At 34.0% G+C, this 19,516-nt stretch overlaps 4 protein-coding genes across 5 annotated transcripts; all 4 read left to right on the top strand.

Moving 5' to 3' along the window:
- Positions 1-147: 147 nt before the first annotated feature.
- Positions 148-1,549, top strand: LOC106100997 (testis-specific serine/threonine-protein kinase 2). The gene has a single exon (XM_013280063.1). The coding sequence runs from the start codon at positions 429-431 to the stop codon at positions 1,467-1,469; it is 1,041 nt and encodes a 346-aa protein (XP_013135517.1). The 5' UTR covers positions 148-428; the 3' UTR covers positions 1,470-1,549.
- Positions 1,550-6,511: 4,962 nt separating this feature from the next.
- Positions 6,512-9,920, top strand: LOC106101201 (protein max). Of its 2 annotated transcripts, none has more exons than XM_013280354.1 (5): positions 6,512-6,707; positions 6,794-6,862; positions 6,949-7,068; positions 8,199-8,322; positions 8,783-9,920. In XM_013280354.1, the coding sequence occupies exons 1-5, from the start codon at positions 6,666-6,668 to the stop codon at positions 8,944-8,946; spliced, it is 519 nt and encodes a 172-aa protein (XP_013135808.1). In that variant the 5' UTR covers positions 6,512-6,665; the 3' UTR covers positions 8,947-9,920. The 2 variants fall into 2 exon arrangements, with proteins under 2 accessions (XP_013135808.1, XP_013135809.1); XM_013280355.1 differs by having other exon boundaries at positions 6,513-6,707; positions 6,949-7,059.
- A 1,659-nt stretch (positions 9,921-11,579) lies between these two features.
- On the top strand, positions 11,580-14,245 carry LOC106101023. The gene is made up of 6 exons (XM_013280092.1): positions 11,580-11,635; positions 11,722-11,826; positions 12,219-12,330; positions 12,466-12,572; positions 12,663-12,785; positions 13,942-14,245. The coding sequence occupies exons 2-5, from the start codon at positions 11,797-11,799 to the stop codon at positions 12,768-12,770; spliced, it is 357 nt and encodes a 118-aa protein (XP_013135546.1). The 5' UTR covers positions 11,580-11,635; positions 11,722-11,796; the 3' UTR covers positions 12,771-12,785; positions 13,942-14,245.
- A 3,354-nt stretch (positions 14,246-17,599) lies between these two features.
- Positions 17,600-19,125, top strand: LOC106100950 (protein NDRG3-like). Its single transcript, XM_013280015.1, has one exon. The coding sequence runs from the start codon at positions 17,979-17,981 to the stop codon at positions 18,954-18,956; it is 978 nt and encodes a 325-aa protein (XP_013135469.1). The 5' UTR covers positions 17,600-17,978; the 3' UTR covers positions 18,957-19,125.
- The last annotated feature ends 391 nt before the right edge of the window (positions 19,126-19,516 follow it).

Below are 19,516 nucleotides of genomic sequence, written 5' to 3'. Positions count from 1 at the left end.
ATTCAATAAAAACAATAACAAAATGGGTAAAAGATTGTCTAAAGATAATTGTACTGTATCTCTGATGAGGACGACCTATTTACATCAAAACTTGAAACAGGCAAGTATGAAAGACATCAGTTTTGATTTTAGAAACAAAAGAAAAAATCATAAATGTAACAACTACGTCTTTTTGGAAGATATCTTACTAGTGAAAGCGTTTTTTATATCCAAATTCTTTGTGATGTAATATTTTGACAAAATCTTGTGCGTGCTATTAAGGATTTATTTTATTTATTTACTCTCTTTAATGAGAGTTGAGTGGCAATTTAAAGCAAAACGGATACCATACAATTTGACAGGAGAGTCACTGAAACTATTGGGTATATCGTGAATAGTGAGATGTCCAATGTATCCTAACCGGGTTAGGATAAAGCTGATAGACCTCAATGGCTGAGCGGCTCAGCCCTCGCAGCTCCGAGGTCAATGCCTTGGAACAACGGGGATATCTCATAGGCAAGAAAATCGGACAAGGATCTTACGCCACTGTACACCTGGCGGAGTATTGCGATGCGTCCAGCCCCAAACGCATGCACCTCGCGTGCAAAATATTCGATAAGGAAAAGGCGCCCCGCGATTTTTTAGAAAAATTTTTTCCTCGAGAACTCGACATTCTCACTAAGATTGAGAACCCACATATTATACAAGTGCACAGCATCTTGCAGAGGGGGCCGAGAGTGTTCATATTCATGAGATATGCTGACAACGGTGATTTGCTAGACTTTATAAAAAGAAACGGAGTCGTACCGGAGAACCAAGCCAAACTTTGGTTCAGACAGATGGCCAGTGGGCTGCACTACCTGCACAGTAAGAATATTGCCCACCGTGACCTTAAATGCGAAAATATATTGCTTTCCAGGCGTTTTAACGTGAAATTAGCAGACTTTGGTTTTGCAAGACTCTGCACCGATGGAGAAAACAGACGCGTGCTTAGCCAAACGTACTGTGGTTCCGCGGCGTACGCAGCCCCGGAAGTGGTGAGTGGTACACCGTATAATCCAAAGTTGGCCGACGTGTGGTCCCTCGGGATCATTCTCTTTATCATGTTAAATGCGTCTATGCCATTCGATGATTCAAACTTGCGTAAATTGCTTAAGGATCAAATGTCTCGTAACTGGGTGTTCCGTTTGAGGATTCGAGACACCGTTTCCGCAGCTGCTAAGTCTATAGTGCGGCACATTTTGGAGCCTGACATCACTTTGAGGCTGACGTTGGATCGTGTACTGGCTCACGAGTGGACGAGACCTAGGAAAGACAAGAGCGCGAGTCTAATGGGCCGGCTAGTGCAGTCCGCGCCGTCGGCGCCGTACCCGGGAGGTAAGCGCGAGCACGAGGAGGCCGGGCCGTCCGCCGGCGTGCGAGTATCTGGAGACCATCGCGATACCGATCGAGAGCGACACGACGATATTAACATGCGTTCCCGTGATTAATTTTAACTATTCCCCGACCAGCATTTATCAGTGAACCTTAAGCATATTTTGGACTAACATAAAATTGTAAATTCACTTTATTTTGATTTATTTTTTACAATTGACGACATAACTATTGTTAGCCGTCAATAGTGAAATATTTTTACTATTAATCTTTTTGTTTTATTTTCCCAATCCAACAATATTATGTCCATTTTTTCATAACGTAATTATTTTTTAACTGTCTTACAGGGAAAGGTGTAGTATTTATAATCACAAACACACCGACCCCTGGTGAATTCTGAAAGTACCTTATACTTTCAGAATTCACCAGGGGTCGGTAGATGTCACCCTTGGATTTAATTATTTAAACACTACGTACAGTGTAAGAACAGTGGAACCGTGTATATTATCACGAGGCCTATGTGGATGGGGTAGAAATAAAACATCGCAAGTACTAGTGCGTAGAATTAAAATTTACACACCTTCCGCTTTCGTCATAGTAATCACAATCCCAATAAAACAAACTAGTTAAAATATAAATTCATTTATTAGGCTTTGTAGATTTGCTATCGACATTGATTTGTTAGGAAGCGAGTAACCTTTGATTTCATATTCAGTATGCACGAAAGGGTACTTCCATCGAAATGTTACCGTTTGCGTCGGTCGATCATAAGTGACAACGATTTTCGTATGTCTATTTAGATACTCGACTGTTACAAGGGTCATGTTCTTATCCACATCTTGTCTACTAGGCTGAAAAAAAACACCATTAGAAGACTAAGAATACAACCTAAAAATGTGCCATACGTGCTGTACCGGTGCTAGCACTATTAGACGATTAATTCAACGGTGTCCCTTTTGTTTTTTTTTTTATTTATAAGCATGGTTATCACATGAGATTTGTATTCCTGTGTCATACTTTTTTGTCCAACGCCCTGGGCGTTGGCCCTACGTCACCGCAGGTCCTGCTTTCGCGTTTTTATCTTAAAAACTGTAATAATTGACTAGTACTTACTTCGATTTTGACTTTATATATAGGATTAAACAATGGTATAGCGCCCTTATTCTGATAAGATAGTATGTCTCCTTCGATACGTTCACCTAAAGTTCAAAAATATTAACCAAGATATTTTAAATATGGATTTTAGAAAGTGTGTGTGGAATTTTTAAATGTGTTTAGTTATAATCTTACTTCTTATTTATATTATAAATGACAAAGTTTAAATGGATGGATGGATGTTTGTTAGAGTTTGTAGCCTAAACGGATCTCGATGGAATTTGGCATAGATGTAGAGGATAGTCCAGAAGAACATATAGGCCTTTGTTTTTTTTTAATTCCACACGGATGAAGTCGCAGGCGAAAGCTAGTGTAACTATAATATCGCTTTTATACATGAGAACTGTTTGTTGATTGCTTACCGAATGTGTGAATTTGATATCCTACATGAGGATTATAAAATAAATGAATGAAATTGACAAAGGTTAATACAATTAAGATGACGGGCAACCACATCGTGGTAAGTTTAAAACAATCTCGCATCTACATGCAGCCGTAACTAATGGATTCTAAACACAGGTTATTGAATATTCTCATATGAGCATAATGCGTGCAATGAGATCCGAATGGAATGAACCTTAATTAACAATAGATAACTTTAGGTAAAAAATGCTAGAGTTTGATTAGTTTCGCGCGCGAAACATTATTCAGAGCTTCGTTGTCAAAAGAGAAATCTGAGTAACTTAGGTACTTTTTGTCAAACAGGTGTAATAAGTATTGTTGTTGATCAGAACAGTATTGCCTTAAATTTTCTTGGATTATAAAACTAAAACATATTCCGTAGAACATTAAAAAAGACCAAATCGTTTCGTTATACCGATAGAACTAAACAGAAAAAAAAATATTAGAAACGCAATAAAATCTTTCTGAATCATTTATTTCAACATTTATGTCTTTATTTTAAGGGTTTGGAACACCCTTAACGATTATATTGTATGTTGATTGCGCGATTTGAACCCAGCTGTACTTAATCGATACTCTGTGGTACAGATTGTCATAATCCACTTTTGGCGGTGATAAAGCGTTGACGGTGATTTTGACGTATGTGACGGTAAAATCAGAAGGGACCTGTAAAATATAAAACTGCTTACTGCCTTAAATTCTATGATGTTTTACTTCCAATGATATGGTATATTTTTTTTTTGCTTTCTTAGAATGTAAGAAAATCTGGATCAGGGATTATTACAGAATATTATACTTAGGATTTCAATCTTTTTACAAGTAATATCAGTATGTGGATACTTACAGGAATGTCAATATTAGTTTCGCGCTGGAACAAATAGATAGTACCGTCTTTTGTATAGATAACCTGTCCCTGATCGCTTCCTAGAAAGACATTTTAAAATTGGAATAAAAGAACGAAAAGAAAACAAATTCGCCCAGTCAATATTAGCCCTTAACTTTACAAATCTACATTCTTTTTTAGTCTTGTTTAGGAATTGAACACGAAATTCGACGATATTAGACATTTACATAAATAAACAGTGGTAGTGCCCGCTTTAACATCTTAGCACTGCAGGGCCGGCACGCCCGGTATAATACCACGACCACACAGAAGACAAGCGTGAAATGGAACCAATTCTGTGTTTCGTCTGATGAGTGTGGTGCCGGAGGCCTAATTTAAGTCCCTTCCTCTTTACCACTCTTTTCTTAAGAGGTTGGGAAGGTGAAGTGGATTTGACGGTGGATGAGATGCATAGGAAGGGGAAATGTCCTCTTTATGTGCGTCTCCTGCTCCGTCGTATAATGGTAGGCAACGCATCTGCAATTGCGGATGTCTATGGGCAGCGGTCGCTTCGTCATTTTGGCGTATTCAGGTGGCCGCTTGCTTGTTTGCCACCTTATGTTATAAAAAAAAAAATATAAACGTAGAGATACATACCGAATTCATACACATAATCAGAATTTAATGCAAGACTAAAAGGAATTATTAAAATGACAAAACTTATTACAGACTTCATATTCACGACCATTTAGTGCGGTTTGAGTGCAATGTATTGAAAGTGTATTAGCTTCGTATAAATAAATATTGCAATAATAATTAGCGTTTAAAGCGATAATAATAAAATATTATAAATTATTTACAGTTTAATTAGTACAATGAATTGATTTATTCGTTGTCGTTAGTTCTGCTCTGTCACATCCTACTTCTTACTAATATTATAAATGCGAATGGTTCGATGGATGGATGGATGTTTGTTAGAATTTGTAGCCTAAATGGCTAAACGAATTTCGATGAAATTTGGTACAGATGTAGAGGATAGTCTGGAAGAACACATAGGTCACTCACTTTTTTTTTCATACCACGCGGACGGAGTCGCGGGCGAATGCTAGTTATACCTAACTATAAATCGCCTTTGTAAAAGTACCCTGTAATACTTTTAAGCACTTCTAATTGGATTAACGTATCTTAACTCATTAGATTTTTTATAAAGTGCGGATATAAGCACATATGTACATTACTATGTAAAGTGTCAAACGAGAAAATTTATGTCAGTTTTACTAGTCTAACAACCTTACAAATAATCGCTGTACAAAGTTAAACTTAGGAATAGATTGAGTATAAGCAAATGTTAGTACAAATTTTGCTTATACTCAGTTTATTCCTAAGTTCAACTTTATACCGCGTTTATTTGTAAGTCTGTAATAGCCTAGCCAAGATAGATAATGAATTTGCCAATCTCATTTCAAATATAATTTTCGGTTAGAAATGAAAACACTTTATTTTGTAATCATTTTATTATTTTTAAATTATAGAATGGTGAGTTTTATACCAAGGTTGAAGTGTAATCGAAAGTTTGACCTTGGGAGGCCATTTTTCACTTCAATTTTGTGCTCCGGATTAGGTAATTATAGGTTATAAATATATGCCTTACATATTACCGCCGTAATTCATGTCCGTCAAACGATTATTAAGTGAAGCTAATAATTTTTTTAATATTACTTCGAACTCTGCTTTTCGTTCCAATAATTGTTTAAATTCTTCCAGTTCAGACCAGTGCATATTTAAATAAAGCGACGCCGTTTCTACTTCCATTTCAGCGGCTTCAACTGAAATATAAAAGTACTATTCAATATTTTAATCAATATGCACTTAGTAGAGTGAGAAATGTTTTAAATACAATAACATCTTGAATCTGTCCCTGTACTGGTACGGCAACTAATTTATTTTTTAAATTTACAAGTAGAAATGATAAACTCACAGCATAGATTGCGTTTAATTGTGATGGATTTCTTAAGATTTGATATATGATTGTTAATTGCGTCTTCACCATTGTCATAAAAATTAGGGTCATCTTCTTGCAATGAAGATTCTTGTGGCGTTGGATTCATTATTGTTAGATTTAAAAGATTTTTTTTAATTACGATTTCTCTAATCTATGAGTTTTTAATGTAATATTTACTCGGATAATTGAAATGACAAAGGTTTAGTATTTAAAAAAAAATTAAAAACGGCGTGTGCGGGCTTAAAAACAATGTCAGGAAACGGAAATAAGTCCGATTGAAAGACCAAAGCAATAGTGAGTATAGAGCCAACAGAAAATAGCACCTACTTCAAAAAAAATATATAAATAAGAATGATTAAACACTTAAAAATCAAGATATGATTTTATTATCTTTAGTAACATTTTGTGTTTTTAGTATATCTATATGTTTACTTTTTACAATAATTAATTAATTCTACCTCTGTTATTAGTTAGAATCCTCACCACCGTGACGCACTGTAACGGTCAGCGCTAAATGGCGAAATCAAATACCACGCTTTAAGTATGTCCATTTATAAAGATCAGTGTTAAAAAGCCAATGGCAATGATGCCAAAATATAAATGAAAATCGCGGAACGCGGTCCTCGAAGTGGGGGGTTTTCTACCTCAAACCTCTTTGTGCTAGTCGGTTAAACTTTGTGGAAATGTCTCTTTTTCACATTAGGGAAACAAATATTTCTGTCTCATTTGTTTGGAAATGTCAATGACAGCATTACCGTGCCTCTTTTATTGTCTTTTATCAACATTTCATGTTATCTGTCAAAAATTGTCACGCGTTCTTGCTTTATTGTGTTGAAAATATATCTGTATTTTGTTTATTTTTGGTGTACTTATAAATACGTAATATTTGTGTAGACATTTAATAATATAGTAACTACTTTAGTGTTTAAGATGATAAGTGACGACGATCGTGACATTGATATCGAGAGTGATGTTCGTGGTTTTTTTCAGAAACCTTAATAATGTTTTATAATCATTTCTAAAATAATGATCATTTATTTGTTATAATGTATTTTTAGGCGGAGAATGACTCTGATTCCCGTACTCACATGAGAAACAGTCTCGGTGGAAGTGGTTATTATTCACAGGTACACCTTTTTTACATATTTTATAATGACGTAGGACATGTATGAACTAAAAATAAAATTACTTCAAAAATGTAACTAACTTTTAGGCAGAAAAACGCGCACACCACAACGCCCTGGAGCGTAAACGAAGAGATCATATAAAAGACAGTTTTACATCACTAAGGGAAACAGTCCCAGCCTTACAGGGGGAGAAAGTGGTATGTAATGTAATGTCAATCTTCTTTTTTATACTTTTAAATTTATACATCAATATTTTACTTGAAAGAAGTTTTCTGAGACTCTTTCAAGTAACAATAAAAAGTGAAGGTCGTTGAACATTAAGTAGTTGCTAAGCAAGGAAACAGTAAGAATGTTTATGACTAAGGAAAATAATAACAAAAATAACCTAATTACAACATGCTACAATTTAATACATTCTGCCTAAAGCCTACTACTTATGGTCAGTTCTGACAATCTCATGCATGTGTAGGCGCAAGTTTAACAGTTCAATTCACCTGAAAGTTTTGCTTACAAATGCGCCATTTTTAAGGTCAGTCCAACTGTTTAGTTAAAACCAGCGGGTAGGACTGAACTGAATGTCTAGTGTGGTTAACCCTTATGTTCATTTTGTATACATAAAGTATATAAAAGTGCAAAAACATCATTTGATATTTATTATAACCCAAAGAAGCTACTTTTACGACTTTTATTGCTTTTTATAAAAAACAATCTTGATAAGAGTTAAGCAAGACATGTTAGGATATCACAATGGAGTTTTTAATTTTCTCCTCTTGTAAATGTCATATTTTCAATGACAAAGTAGATTTTGTATTAAGTGAAAATAGAAATGTTTCAATTTTATATCGAAAAGGCCCACTTTTGCTGTATTATTTTTGATTTCTCTATTGTATAATACTCCAGATTTGGTATGGGCATCCTTTGACATGTTTTAGGCTAAACATTAGCTTGCAAATATGTTCACAGGCCGCAACATCAAAATATTTGATGTTTGCGGCCTCATTGTCACTCCCTGAGTATAAGTACCTAATTTCATTTCTTTTATTTGGGTTTTTTCAAAACATCTTGCTGGCCCGATTATATCTTACAGTGAGCAGGGTGTGGCCCGCATGCCGCTTGTTGCCCATATATGCGCTAGTAATTGATATTTTATTTTCAAATGTTACAGATGATGTCCATCATACTGTGTCAGATAAGTTATTAAAACTATTTGATGAAATTCAAAAATACTATAACATGTCTTCTTGTATACTAAATGTAGTAAACAATTTTAGGACAATAAAAATGAAGTAAATTTATAATGTATGAGTGAGAAATTGTAATATATGTATTATTTCAGGCTAGTCGAGCACAGATTCTAAAAAAGGCAGCGGAATACATTCAGTTTATGAGACGGAAAAACAACTCGCACCAACAAGATATCGATGATCTAAAACGGCAAAATACATTGCTTGAGAACCAAAGTAAGCTCATTGTAATAACATGTTTTAAGTCACTTTTATCTATCTTTCTATATCTATACGTATAATAAATTTGGAGTGCCTGTTTGCAATATCCAAAGGAAAATTCCAGATTTTACGAACATGATGTATTTGCGTTGCTATAACGAACATGGCATTGTATAAATATTTGTCAGTCTATCTGTCTGTCTGCTTCGGTAATCTTTCACTCAAGGGTAGTTGACATAGATGGGCATATTATAGGCTACTTTTTTTTAAATTCTGTGTTGACAAAATGGTGTAAATGGTGTAAAGTTTATGGCGACAGCTCGTTTAAAAATTTTCTGGGGGAGAAATAGCTGCCCACCTAACCTTGGCTAAACCCATAAAATTACAATTCTTTGAAATTCCGTCTCTAACAAAGATTTAAAGATATCCTCTTAACTTTGACAAAATTTATATTCCTAATAATTTATCCTTGCAGTAAAAGCGTTGGAAAAAGTCCGTGCAACTGGCAACTATCTGGAAGCACATGAGTTAGCTCTCGGCATTAAGTCGGAGGGCAGTTCCCATGATACGGACAGTTCTGATGGTGAAGGTACAACCAGACGGGTGAAAAAACTCAAGATTAACAGCGTCAATGTATGATTGAAAGTTAAAATAATGCAATAGTGTGAATCAGTTTACTGGACTTATGGCAAGAAACGGAAAAACAAATGCAACAATGTTGCCAGTGAATTAAAGCTGTCTATGGTTTTCTCTTAACATTTAAAGTTTAATTAAACATTTGATTTTATTTTGAATCTTCTGCAATCTAGTTTTAGTACTATTGTACTATGTAGACATGGTGTTACTTTAATTGTAAATATTTCGTATCGATATTAAAGATACAATATTTTTGTTGTCTCTATTTTTTTTTGTTGTAAGAATAATGCAAAGTTTAGCATTGTCTTTTTTGACAAATGATTGTAAGAAAATTCATTATAAAATTAATAGTTATTAATAGGATTAAGATTTAGTCTTCTTGAATTTTACTTTACATTTAATACTGTCTGGATTTTGATTATTTTTGTAAGCAATATACCATTACTTTGAGAATGCATCCATGTAAGAAATATATTCTTTTGTTTCTTCTTCTTCTTCTTCTTCTTCTTCTTTTGTTTTTATATTAAATAAATACAATAAAAATAGAAATAATTTGCGACAAAACTTCAAATATCAATCAATTGTTTTTCGTAAAGATTATCTCAGATATATGTATTGTATTTAATCTTTTTGAATATCATTTTCTACTTTCATGCATAATTTTTTTTGTACATAAATAGTGTGCGAAATGTTGTGACATTCAAAATTATTGAGTTTGAACAGTTTGATCAGGTTTATGTGCTTGGAAATCGTAAGTGTATATAATAACGAAGAAAATGTAAAAATGAATTTGAATAGAATGGTGAAATCACAAACGTAACCTTGAATTTTTTTTATTTGTATTAAAATACTGGAATAGTTCGAAATTCAAACTTACAAAAGTCATTTGTTTTGATAAGATATTTAGTATTAAAAACTGTAAAATACGTTTGATTCCTTTGTTCTTGAAGACTAAATAAATTAAAGTATAAAATACTCATGAATGTTTTATTTATTAAAGTTTTTCCTTTTTTTTAATATTATTAATTAACGAATTTAAATTTTCAATAGAAAAGGAATGTACCTAAGTCTATGCCTCTTTTACTCTGTGACTGATCATTAAATTACCCAACAGACTCAATTTAGCTTTGTTTCCTGAAATATTAAGCTATATCAATACTTTAAAAAAATACAATAATTCTAGTATTATTGTTATTGTTCAATACGTGAGTTAAATTACATTTTAAAGTTTATTTTGGAAATAAACTATCTAATTATTTTCCAATTTAAAATCAAAACGTTTCTGCGACAAAAAAAAAGATTGTGCTATTTTGTGATGTTGCAAATTGTATATACTTATCCTGTTACGAGAAAATCGTCTCTTTCTAGTTTTATTATCACTCTATGTATTTAAAACCTCAAACAGACAAATCTATTGTTAAAACATCCAATAAGTTTCTAAACCTCCTTATTATTCTAAAGAGATTAAACTAATAAAGAATTCTTAAAAGAATAGTCTTGTTAAATCCCAAAATTTGTTTTACAATCTTTTGTATTGGAATTCTTAGAATGAAGTCTGAAAACAATAGAGTTGTGCATTGCAGAACAACTGCTTTTCCAAAAATTAACAATGCGATTGAACTAAGCTACAATTCAATATGTCTGCTTTTTTAAATTTGCAATACACTGGTTTAATACAGATCAAATAAAACGTATTGAAATTAATTTTGTAAGTAATTACGGCCATTTAAAAACGTACACTAGTATTAGATTGTGGGTAATTTAAACTTGGACTGAAAATATATAGCGCTTGTTTTACATAGCGTGTTGGATAGCTTAGGTAGCAAAATTAAAAGAAACTACGTAAAAGATAAAAAATAGGAGGAATTGTTATTCAAAATTGAGTTCAAAATAGGAAAAAAGAAAAATTCTGTGCAACATTAGTTTGAAGTCAGCAAGTTATTGTTTGAAGAGAAAAGAACAAGTAATGTGAGGTGAATGAGATCCTTCAGAGTGATAGTTTGAGAAAAAGTTTAGTGGATTTATATTTCAGGCGGTCTTATTAGGCGCTGATTGAATGACTATTTAATAACAAGATTTGAAAATTATTAACGGTATTAAACGTCAACACTAATAAGACATTTGCTAATCACTTACCGAGAAATATTTATAGACGGTATAATTTTAAAATTTTTACAATTGTTATTTCGGGGCGGCTTTCAAACAGGATTATCTTTGCGTTTATGACCTCATAAAGAACTTTCTATTGAAATTTGAATACATTGTTTTTTAACTAGAAATGGAGGGGATGCATCTTGTCAGAAGGATACTTAACGAAGGGTTTGTTAGTGATTATTCCATTTACTGTGTTTATGTTATTTTGAGTGGTTCAAGCCGTGATATTTCCTAATGGAGGACATGGTGAGTGTTTTTTAATAGATGTTTTTTGGCTTAATTGTTTATAATTTACTATAATTTTAAAGAGTTTAATTCTTAATGAATTCTAATATATTCTGCTTGTCGAAAAAATGACAGAGTGTCGGTAGTTTAACATTTGACCGCAGTCTCATAGATCGTGAGATTGTTACATAGTTTTGAGGAATTCGATACAAGTTATCACTATTATAATTGTTTTCGTATTTATTTGTAGGCTCATGTACCCACAAGAAAACGCGGAAGACCGGCCGGGAAATGTCGCAAGCCATTAAATCGGGTACGTAAACTGTAAATTAAATTAAAAAGAAATAAGTTAAGCGTAGTGGTATATCTTATTTATTTATATTTATTTAATTACTTCAGGAACAGAGAAAAGCGCGCAACGCACAATATGAGAGAGAAAGGCGCGGTGAAATCGCTGAGGCAACATCTCAGCTGATGGATGCCATAGGATTGGACTCCACTTCTGTAAGTAAAGATCATTTTGTATAAATATCGGTGTACTAGACATTTATATCTCGGGAAACGAGTAGAAGCTTAGTGCATAAGGTTCCGGTGCGTTTTACTGGAGTTGCGGGGATCGTCATTCGCACTTGAATGTTTCCACCGAAGTGGTTTTAGTCAGTAGGAATCTCAGATAACCCCGTCTTTCCACCTAAAAGCATGCAATTAGAAGATTTCCCTGCGATAAAAAAAGACACTCGAGTACACTGACCTTCCACAATAATTAAAAAGTTTTTAAATGCCGTCCATCTTTCCTGTTCTTGCAGTATTCTAAATTTGAAAATGAGGAATATTTGTTAGTACTCAATAATACAGTTTGTTTCACGATTTGTGTGATTTTTTTTTTTTAATTACAGGTATCGGTAGCAAATTTACTGCACATCACGTTAGAGCACTTAAAGACTAAATTGACCCCATCACAATCCATAGAAGCTTTAAGGAAAAGAAACGACGATTTGTGCAAAGAAAGTAAGTTTTTATCCATCTCTGCGTTGCTTTCGATTTTTGACCGACTTCCCAAAAGAAGGAGGTACTCAATTCGTCTGTACGTTTTATTATTGTTTATGTGTGTTAACGTAATATGACTTATTTTTTTTATTTTAGTACAAGACCTAGAACATTTATTATCAAAGCAACAAAAGAAAGAAAAGAAGGGAAGTTCAAGTTCCAGTAAAATAAATAAGCGAGGAATAAAAAGAAAAGCAGAAAACGTAAGTTTTTTACTTAGCTTTGTTTTACAATAATCGCCTTTTTTACTTTTGTTTAAAGATGCTCTAATTTATTCTACTTTGTGTTTGCAGGAACCACCGTCTAATATAATTAAATCAGAAGAAACTGACAGTGTTGTAGAAATATCTGAATACGAGTTTGAGATGGAAACTGACGACCTATGGAGTTGCCTCGGATGAAGAATATAGTAAACGGTAAGTTTATCCGTTTTATCTTGAAAAAGATTGTAAAACGGGACTTGCAGATTTTATATATATCTATTTAATTTACTATCGTACTTACTAATATTATATATGGAAAAGATTATATGGATGAATGTAACAAGGTATCTTTTATACGCTTTTACAAATCTCGATAAAATTTTGTATGAACATAACATGAATTGTAAGAACACAGGCAACTAAGTTATATGTTAATTCCGCGTGAACGGAGTCGCGGGCAAATGCTAGTTATTGTTTGATTTAAAATTAAGACATTCTGTTTTTGTATGCAGTTTTAAATTCTTGGACATAAAGTTTGTAGTTTTCTGTTCAATGTCATAATAACTAAAAAATATTAAATTTTTTATTAGACTAGCTTTCGCCTGCGACTCTGTCTGCGTGGAACTAAGCTGAGTACCCTATGTGTTCTCCCATACTATCCTCTACGTCTATGCCAAATTTCATCGAAATCCGTTCAGCTGTTTAGATTACAAACTCTAACAAACATCCAACTATCTAAACTTTCGTATTTATAATATTAGTATGATTAAGGTCACAGTCACCCTTCTTAGTAAATAATTGAATGACCTTGACAATGATTTACCTCCTAAGTTTAAATTACTCTGAGACACGAGATCACGAAAGTTAATCTAAGCGATTTAAATAAAGCCAGTTATAACATTACTGTATAACTAGCTTTTCCCGTGCGACTTCATCCGCATGAACTTATGGAAATTTTATTTTATTGTTTACATTTGTTTAATTATCAATTACAAATGTCAAAATGACATGACATGATGGCAACCTTGCTTCCTTGATGTTGGCAGCAACTTCTGGTCTCTTTCCCACATTAGGGTTTTTATTCAAAATATTTACCTTCAAAGTTTAATGGCGTTAAAATATATAGCCTAAAGCGTGATGCAAGTGTAAGGATTTTTATTAAAGAAAGAATAATTAAAAAATACGCTGTAATTGCTGACATCTTAGGCAACAAAGAAGTGTGTGTTTACGCTTTATTATAATAGTATAGAAGTATAGATTTACAGCAGTTGGTGTTTAGCCAGAATGTTTTGATCGTCATAACCGTTATATAGTTTTAATTAAAGTTTTTGAATAGTTTCTGGTATTATATTTGCTTTTTTGTTAACAGATTTGGCGACGACCTATTTGCTTGGATACCAAATAAACTGCATGCGATATTAAAATATAGACTGACCAGGAAAATAGAAATCCTATTATGGGGCGCCTCAATCGACTTAACATCTTCGCGAAGAAATTCTATATTTTCCCACATGGTGAGGTGTCTTATATTTCTGGTCAAGTTATAATAATTATCTTGAAACAATGGCTTGTGACATCTGAAGATCGTTAATCATAACCTATTTAATTAGGGAGAAAGTGCAATAACATGTTGTAATTACATTTATTGATTGAATTTTTAACAAAATCGACTACATTTTGGTAGTATTGTTTTTCAAAATAAAAAAGTTTGTATACTTACACTTGCAAAGAGAATTCTAATTATTATGATTTATGTTCCATGCTACTACGTTGATATCGATTTTTTTTAATAATAGGTGTTTTATTTGCGACTGTATTTGTTTAGAATGTGTGTCGAATTATTGTTTTAAAATTGTAAATTGCACATTTTGTAATTATTTAACGTGTAAGAAATTGACGGATATTTTAAAAAATAAAACTGACATTTTTAATACACGGTTTTTTTCCACTCACGTAATATTTAAAATATTTTTAATGAAGAATTGACAATTACAAATCTTGCAAGTAAAATCGTATTGCATATTTTTTTTTATAATATAAAAACGGAAAACGAGCAAGCGACCACCTGAATACATCGAAATGGAAAGTAACCACTGCCCATAAACATTCGCAATTGCAGATGCGTTGCCCACCCTTAATTGACGGAGGAGGAGACTCACAAAAAGAGAACATTTTCCCTTCATATGCGTCTTCCACCGTCAAATCCACTTTTCCTTCCCATCCTTTCCTCTTAAAAAAGGGTGGAAAGGGATAAGAACTAAAATTAGTAACTGGTAAGTATAACAAAAATATGATTGTTTTCCCACTAAAAATCTGTGTACAGTTTTAATAATTTATTGATATAATTAAATGTGTAATTACCGTGGCAAAATAAAAGAAAACGTACATATAAGGGTGGGTATTGAATATGTAGTCCACAAAGTAAATTGGAGGGCCGATTGATTCCGCTACGTGACCCGCCTGCTCGCGCCCTAATGAACACATTCAGAGTATTTCATTTATTGGATTGGATTTTATGCTCGATTTACTGAAAATAATTATGAAACAAGGAGAAAAAATGAGGATCATTAATGTGCTGAATTGATGTAGTCAACTTCACAAATAAACTTGAATTTTCTCTCTTGGTTCTCAGTAATTTAGTTCTTAGATTCTGGTATTTTTGTACTAATATATTGTAAAGTTTTTAATTCATTATCTTGAGAAAAGAAAGTATAGATGGATATGCTTCATAAACTCCTGAACTAATCTCGACGTGAGCTATGGTTTTATTGTTTTTTTTTTTTGGGTCGACTCTTTGCCGCCCTCTCGTACCACTAACGGAAAGCTCAGAAACATTTCTTTTAGGTTTTTTACTCTTTATTTCTTTATAAATTCAAATTTAAAAATATTACAATATAATACTAATATTAAAACTGTTTACAACAGATTTTACTGTATACATTATAACAATTAACTACGTTTTATTCCTATTTCTCACAGTTTGGGCTACTACTTTTAATTTATAAAGCTATATTTATAGCCTGGAAGTACACATAGGCTACTTGTAATTTCAACAATGTTGTAATTTCCCGGACGGAGTCACGGGTAAAAGCAAGTGCTTTATAAAAGTAATTTCATAGTCTATACATACATATGTATGTTTAGTAGGAGCTTTCTCATTAAGATCTCCGATGCGACAAAGAAATAGGTCGTGTGTAAATAAGCGTGGAACAAATCAATGAGGCACTTGTTTCCTACGAGACAGTGTTCGTTAAGGCGACAGGGCGACGACGTCTTCCGATACATATATCGAAGTAAACACTAAACTTTCAGTTACAATTCATAAGCGATAGCGGTTAATTCTTAATGCCGTTGACTTTTTGATTTGAAAATTACTGACGCAATTAAACGATTAACTCTGCTTTAACTCTGCTCTGCTCATCTTAATAAGATGTTTGCTCGCGACTTCGCCTGCATGGAATTAAATAAATAGTCAATGTATAGCCTATGTTACTCAGTCAACATAGCTGTTTAATGGTCCAGAATTTTTTAAATTGGTCCAATAGCTTTGAGTTATTTCCATGTATACTAAAATTCAAAAATACGAATCTTGTCTCATTATAATTCAGAAAGGTAAAATAAAGAAATTAGTATGCCTTCCATAAAGTACAATTGTATTTTATTTCGGGAACAACTTTTCTGTCCGATGTGTACTATGTTTTATTCTTATCGTTTGTACGGCAGATAATAAAAATGTTTTGTAGGAACACACCACGCTCGCTTTTCTGCTAACAAGCTCTCGTACAGAAGCTTCTGCTTTAGCACTACTTTTGTTGCGTTTTACTTTTACAGTGTAAAATAAAGCGAGTAAATTGCACTTTATCTACACTTGACATACTTCCATTTTGCTGTGAAAGCGGCAGTTACAAAAGTATAGTATTTTTTTTATCCTGTAACTTTAATTCATTTAATTTATGACATAAATAACAGTTTTAAATTAAATAAGATGCATTCAACATAGAAATACGATCGAAATTCAAAACTTCTAACGTTACGTTCAAATAAACTCTCTAATTAGTAATTTATCAAGTTAATTAAAAAAAGAATAAGAAAATGGTAAAATTGCAGAAGACGATAATTAAAGAGCTAATGTTTATTCTGAATAGCTTTCGCCCGCGACTCCGTTCGCGTGGAATTAAAAAAAAAGTAGCCTGTTTTCTTCCAGACTATCCTCTGCATCCATACCAAATTTCATCGAAATCCGTTCAGTTGTTTAGGTTACAAACTCTAACAAACATCCATTCATCCATCTAAACTTTCGCATTTGTAATATAAGTATGATAGTTTGATTACAGTACCATTTTCTTATAAGTCTTATTCATAGATTATTTTGTAGTTAAACCTTGATTAAAAAAAATTGTCATTGCTTAACAATAAGTTTGCAAAAACCTTGAACCAATAGTGAAGAATATTCCTTGACCCGGTTCCTGCTACATGGATGTACAGCAGAAGTTACTCTAGTATTTATATCATCGGATTTGAATTTCTCATTATTTGTAAAATGTATTGTTTTGTGCTAATCGTGTGCAATGAATTCCTGGCGTGTTGCTAAGGGCCCAATAAGGTTCTCATTTTATTTATGCCATCGTGTGTTGAAATAAAAAGTAACCTGACGGGTTTTTGCCGGTAAAATCTCTCTCGACCATCGTGCGGGGCTCAGTCATTAGTTTAAAAATAGAAGTATGAACACTTTTTTTCATGTTGACCGAGTAACAATTTCTACCAAAAAACGATTTTAGAAAACGAGTGATTGATTTGGTTGGTAAATTATGGGATTTAAAATTTATTATTTTCATCAATAAACTGCAGTTACTTTTATAATATATCAGCCAGTGGTGGTCATAAACTTATGTCAAGGAAACTGAAATCGACTCGCCGTCTGCCAACTCCACGCCTGCGCGCAGCGAGGTGCGACCTCGACGTCATCAAGTCCCCCAGGCAAGAGCTATGCGCGGCCCCCGCCCCGCGCTACCCAGCGAGCGGCTGCGGAAACGGCCGAGCAGTGCCGAGCCGACGCTGAGACGGGGCACGCGTCTGTTCGGTCAACACGCTATTGACCATTTCCTTCAATATTCTCACAAAAGAATATCGCGTACCGTACTCACTCGAAACGTTATGTATAGTGACATTTGAAACGAGTTTAAAGTGACTTAACAACGATTTTATCAACGAAAACGATGGTAATGAATGCCTGTAAGAGCTGTACATATACCTAAGAACATAATTAGTGATAATTGATCGATGCGACTATAATATATGAATACGAAGTCTCAGTGAAAATAGAATTAACATCATCACGCAGTAGAAATACGTTTCGGTGAAATAGAAAACACAAAGTGCCGGTAAGAATAAATTGCAATTAGTAAAATGCCAACAACGATACAAGAAAACATCGCCCTACTCAATATGATGTCTTCGGATAATCTAGAGGATGATTTAAAGAGTGTCCAGTTGCATAGTCCATCGGACAGAAGATTGCAAAGCGACGGCGCATGCGTAGAGGAGAGGGTGAGAACCTCGCGTGGCGAAGTCCTGGTGGCGGTCCGCGGGGACCGCAGCAAACCAGCCATAATAACATACCATGACCTTGGACTCAATTATGCCGCGAATTTCCAGGCGTTCTTTAATTTTGTCGAAATGAGACCGGTACTGGATAAGTTTTGTATTTACCATATAAACGCGCCTGGACAGGAGGAAGGGGCACATTCGCTGCCGGAAGATTACACCTATCCGAATATGGATGAACTGGCCTCTCAAATTGATTTTGTATTGGGTCACTTTGGTATACGATCGTTCATCGGCTTTGGTGTCGGAGCAGGCGCGAATATTCTCGGTCGATACGCAGTTATCAGCCCGCAAAGAGTTGATGCTTTAGTTCTGATAAACTGCACCTCCACTCAAGCCGGATGGACGGAGTGGCTTTATCAGAAAATTAACATGAGACAACTTCGCTCAAACGGAATGACTCAGAGCGCTGTTGAATATTTAATGTGGCATCATTTCGGCCGAAGCACCGACGATCGAAACCATGACCTAGCCCAAGTTTACAAAGAATGTTTTTCCCATGTGAATCCGATTAATTTGGCGATGTTTATCGACGCATATCTACGTCGTAGCGACTTGGGGATATCTAGAGACAATAACACTATTAAGGTGCCCGTTCTGAATGTGACCGGAGCACTGTCCCCTCACGTCGAAGACACGGTGACCTTTAACGGCCGCCTTGACCCTGCCAAGACGTCTTGGCTCAGCATCTCAGACTGCGGTATGGTATTAGAGGAACAGCCAAGTAAGATAGCGGAAGCCTTCCGCCTGTTCTTACAAGGAGAAGGGTACTGCAGATAGGTTGTGAGGAGATCGGGAGGACGCATCGCTGCCACAATAGAATGCACTCGACGCTTCTTTACACGCGAGCTTTGAAGACACGTTTCTTGTAGACACGTTTGGATGTAGGACGAAATTGTTAGACATTGTTTCGAACTGTTTATTGTAATAAATTATTTTATGGCTTAAATTACTGTTTCCATTTCCCTTGTTTATTTTCTGTACCCAATTTGCACCCTCAACACAAGACTCCCGTTAGATCTTACTTCAACTACTTCACTGTCTGTCACATTCTAATATGCAGTCTGGTGATATCTACACAAAAATAGAATTTGAAAATTTCTAGTTTAATAAGTAACAGAATTAGGTAAGACTACATTTAGGGCTGCTACCAGAATCTAGATTTAGTATAGAGATATTTTTGGAAAAAGGTACATCTGCCAGACTTATGATCGTACTGGCTAAAATTGAGCAAATAAATGTTTGATAAGACATTTTTAGATTGAAATTTTATCGAATCAAGTTTAAAAATATCTCAATAGAATGTATTTAACCCTTTAACTATTACAATACATACTCGA

This window comes from Papilio polytes, unplaced genomic scaffold (assembly GCF_000836215.1).
Source record: "Papilio polytes unplaced genomic scaffold, Ppol_1.0 DF824024.1, whole genome shotgun sequence".
Taxonomy (NCBI): domain Eukaryota; kingdom Metazoa; phylum Arthropoda; class Insecta; order Lepidoptera; family Papilionidae; genus Papilio; species Papilio polytes.
This window is presented reverse-complemented; position numbering and strand designations above follow the sequence as displayed.

Bases quoted from the DNA above. Each gene is read 5' to 3' on its own strand.
- LOC106101201 (XM_013280354.1), top strand. From the start codon at position 6,666: ATGATAAGTGACGACGATCGTGACATTGATATCGAGAGTGAT. The intron at 6,708-6,793 runs GTTCGTGGTTTT...ATGTATTTTTAG, and splicing joins ACATTGATATCGAGAGTGAT to GCGGAGAATGACTCTGATTC. The intron at 8,323-8,782 runs GTAAGCTCATTG...TTATCCTTGCAG, and splicing joins TACATTGCTTGAGAACCAAA to TAAAAGCGTTGGAAAAAGTC.
- LOC106100950 (XM_013280015.1), top strand. From the start codon at position 17,979: ATGCCAACAACGATACAAGAAAACATCGCCCTACTCAATATGATGTCT.
- LOC106100997 (XM_013280063.1), top strand. From the start codon at position 429: ATGGCTGAGCGGCTCAGCCCTCGCAGCTCCGAGGTCAATGCCTTGGAA.
- LOC106101023 (XM_013280092.1), top strand. From the start codon at position 11,797: ATGGATGCCATAGGATTGGACTCCACTTCT. The intron at 12,331-12,465 runs GTAAGTTTTTAT...TTTTTATTTTAG, and splicing joins CGACGATTTGTGCAAAGAAA to TACAAGACCTAGAACATTTA. The intron at 12,573-12,662 runs GTAAGTTTTTTA...TTGTGTTTGCAG, and splicing joins TAAAAAGAAAAGCAGAAAAC to GAACCACCGTCTAATATAAT.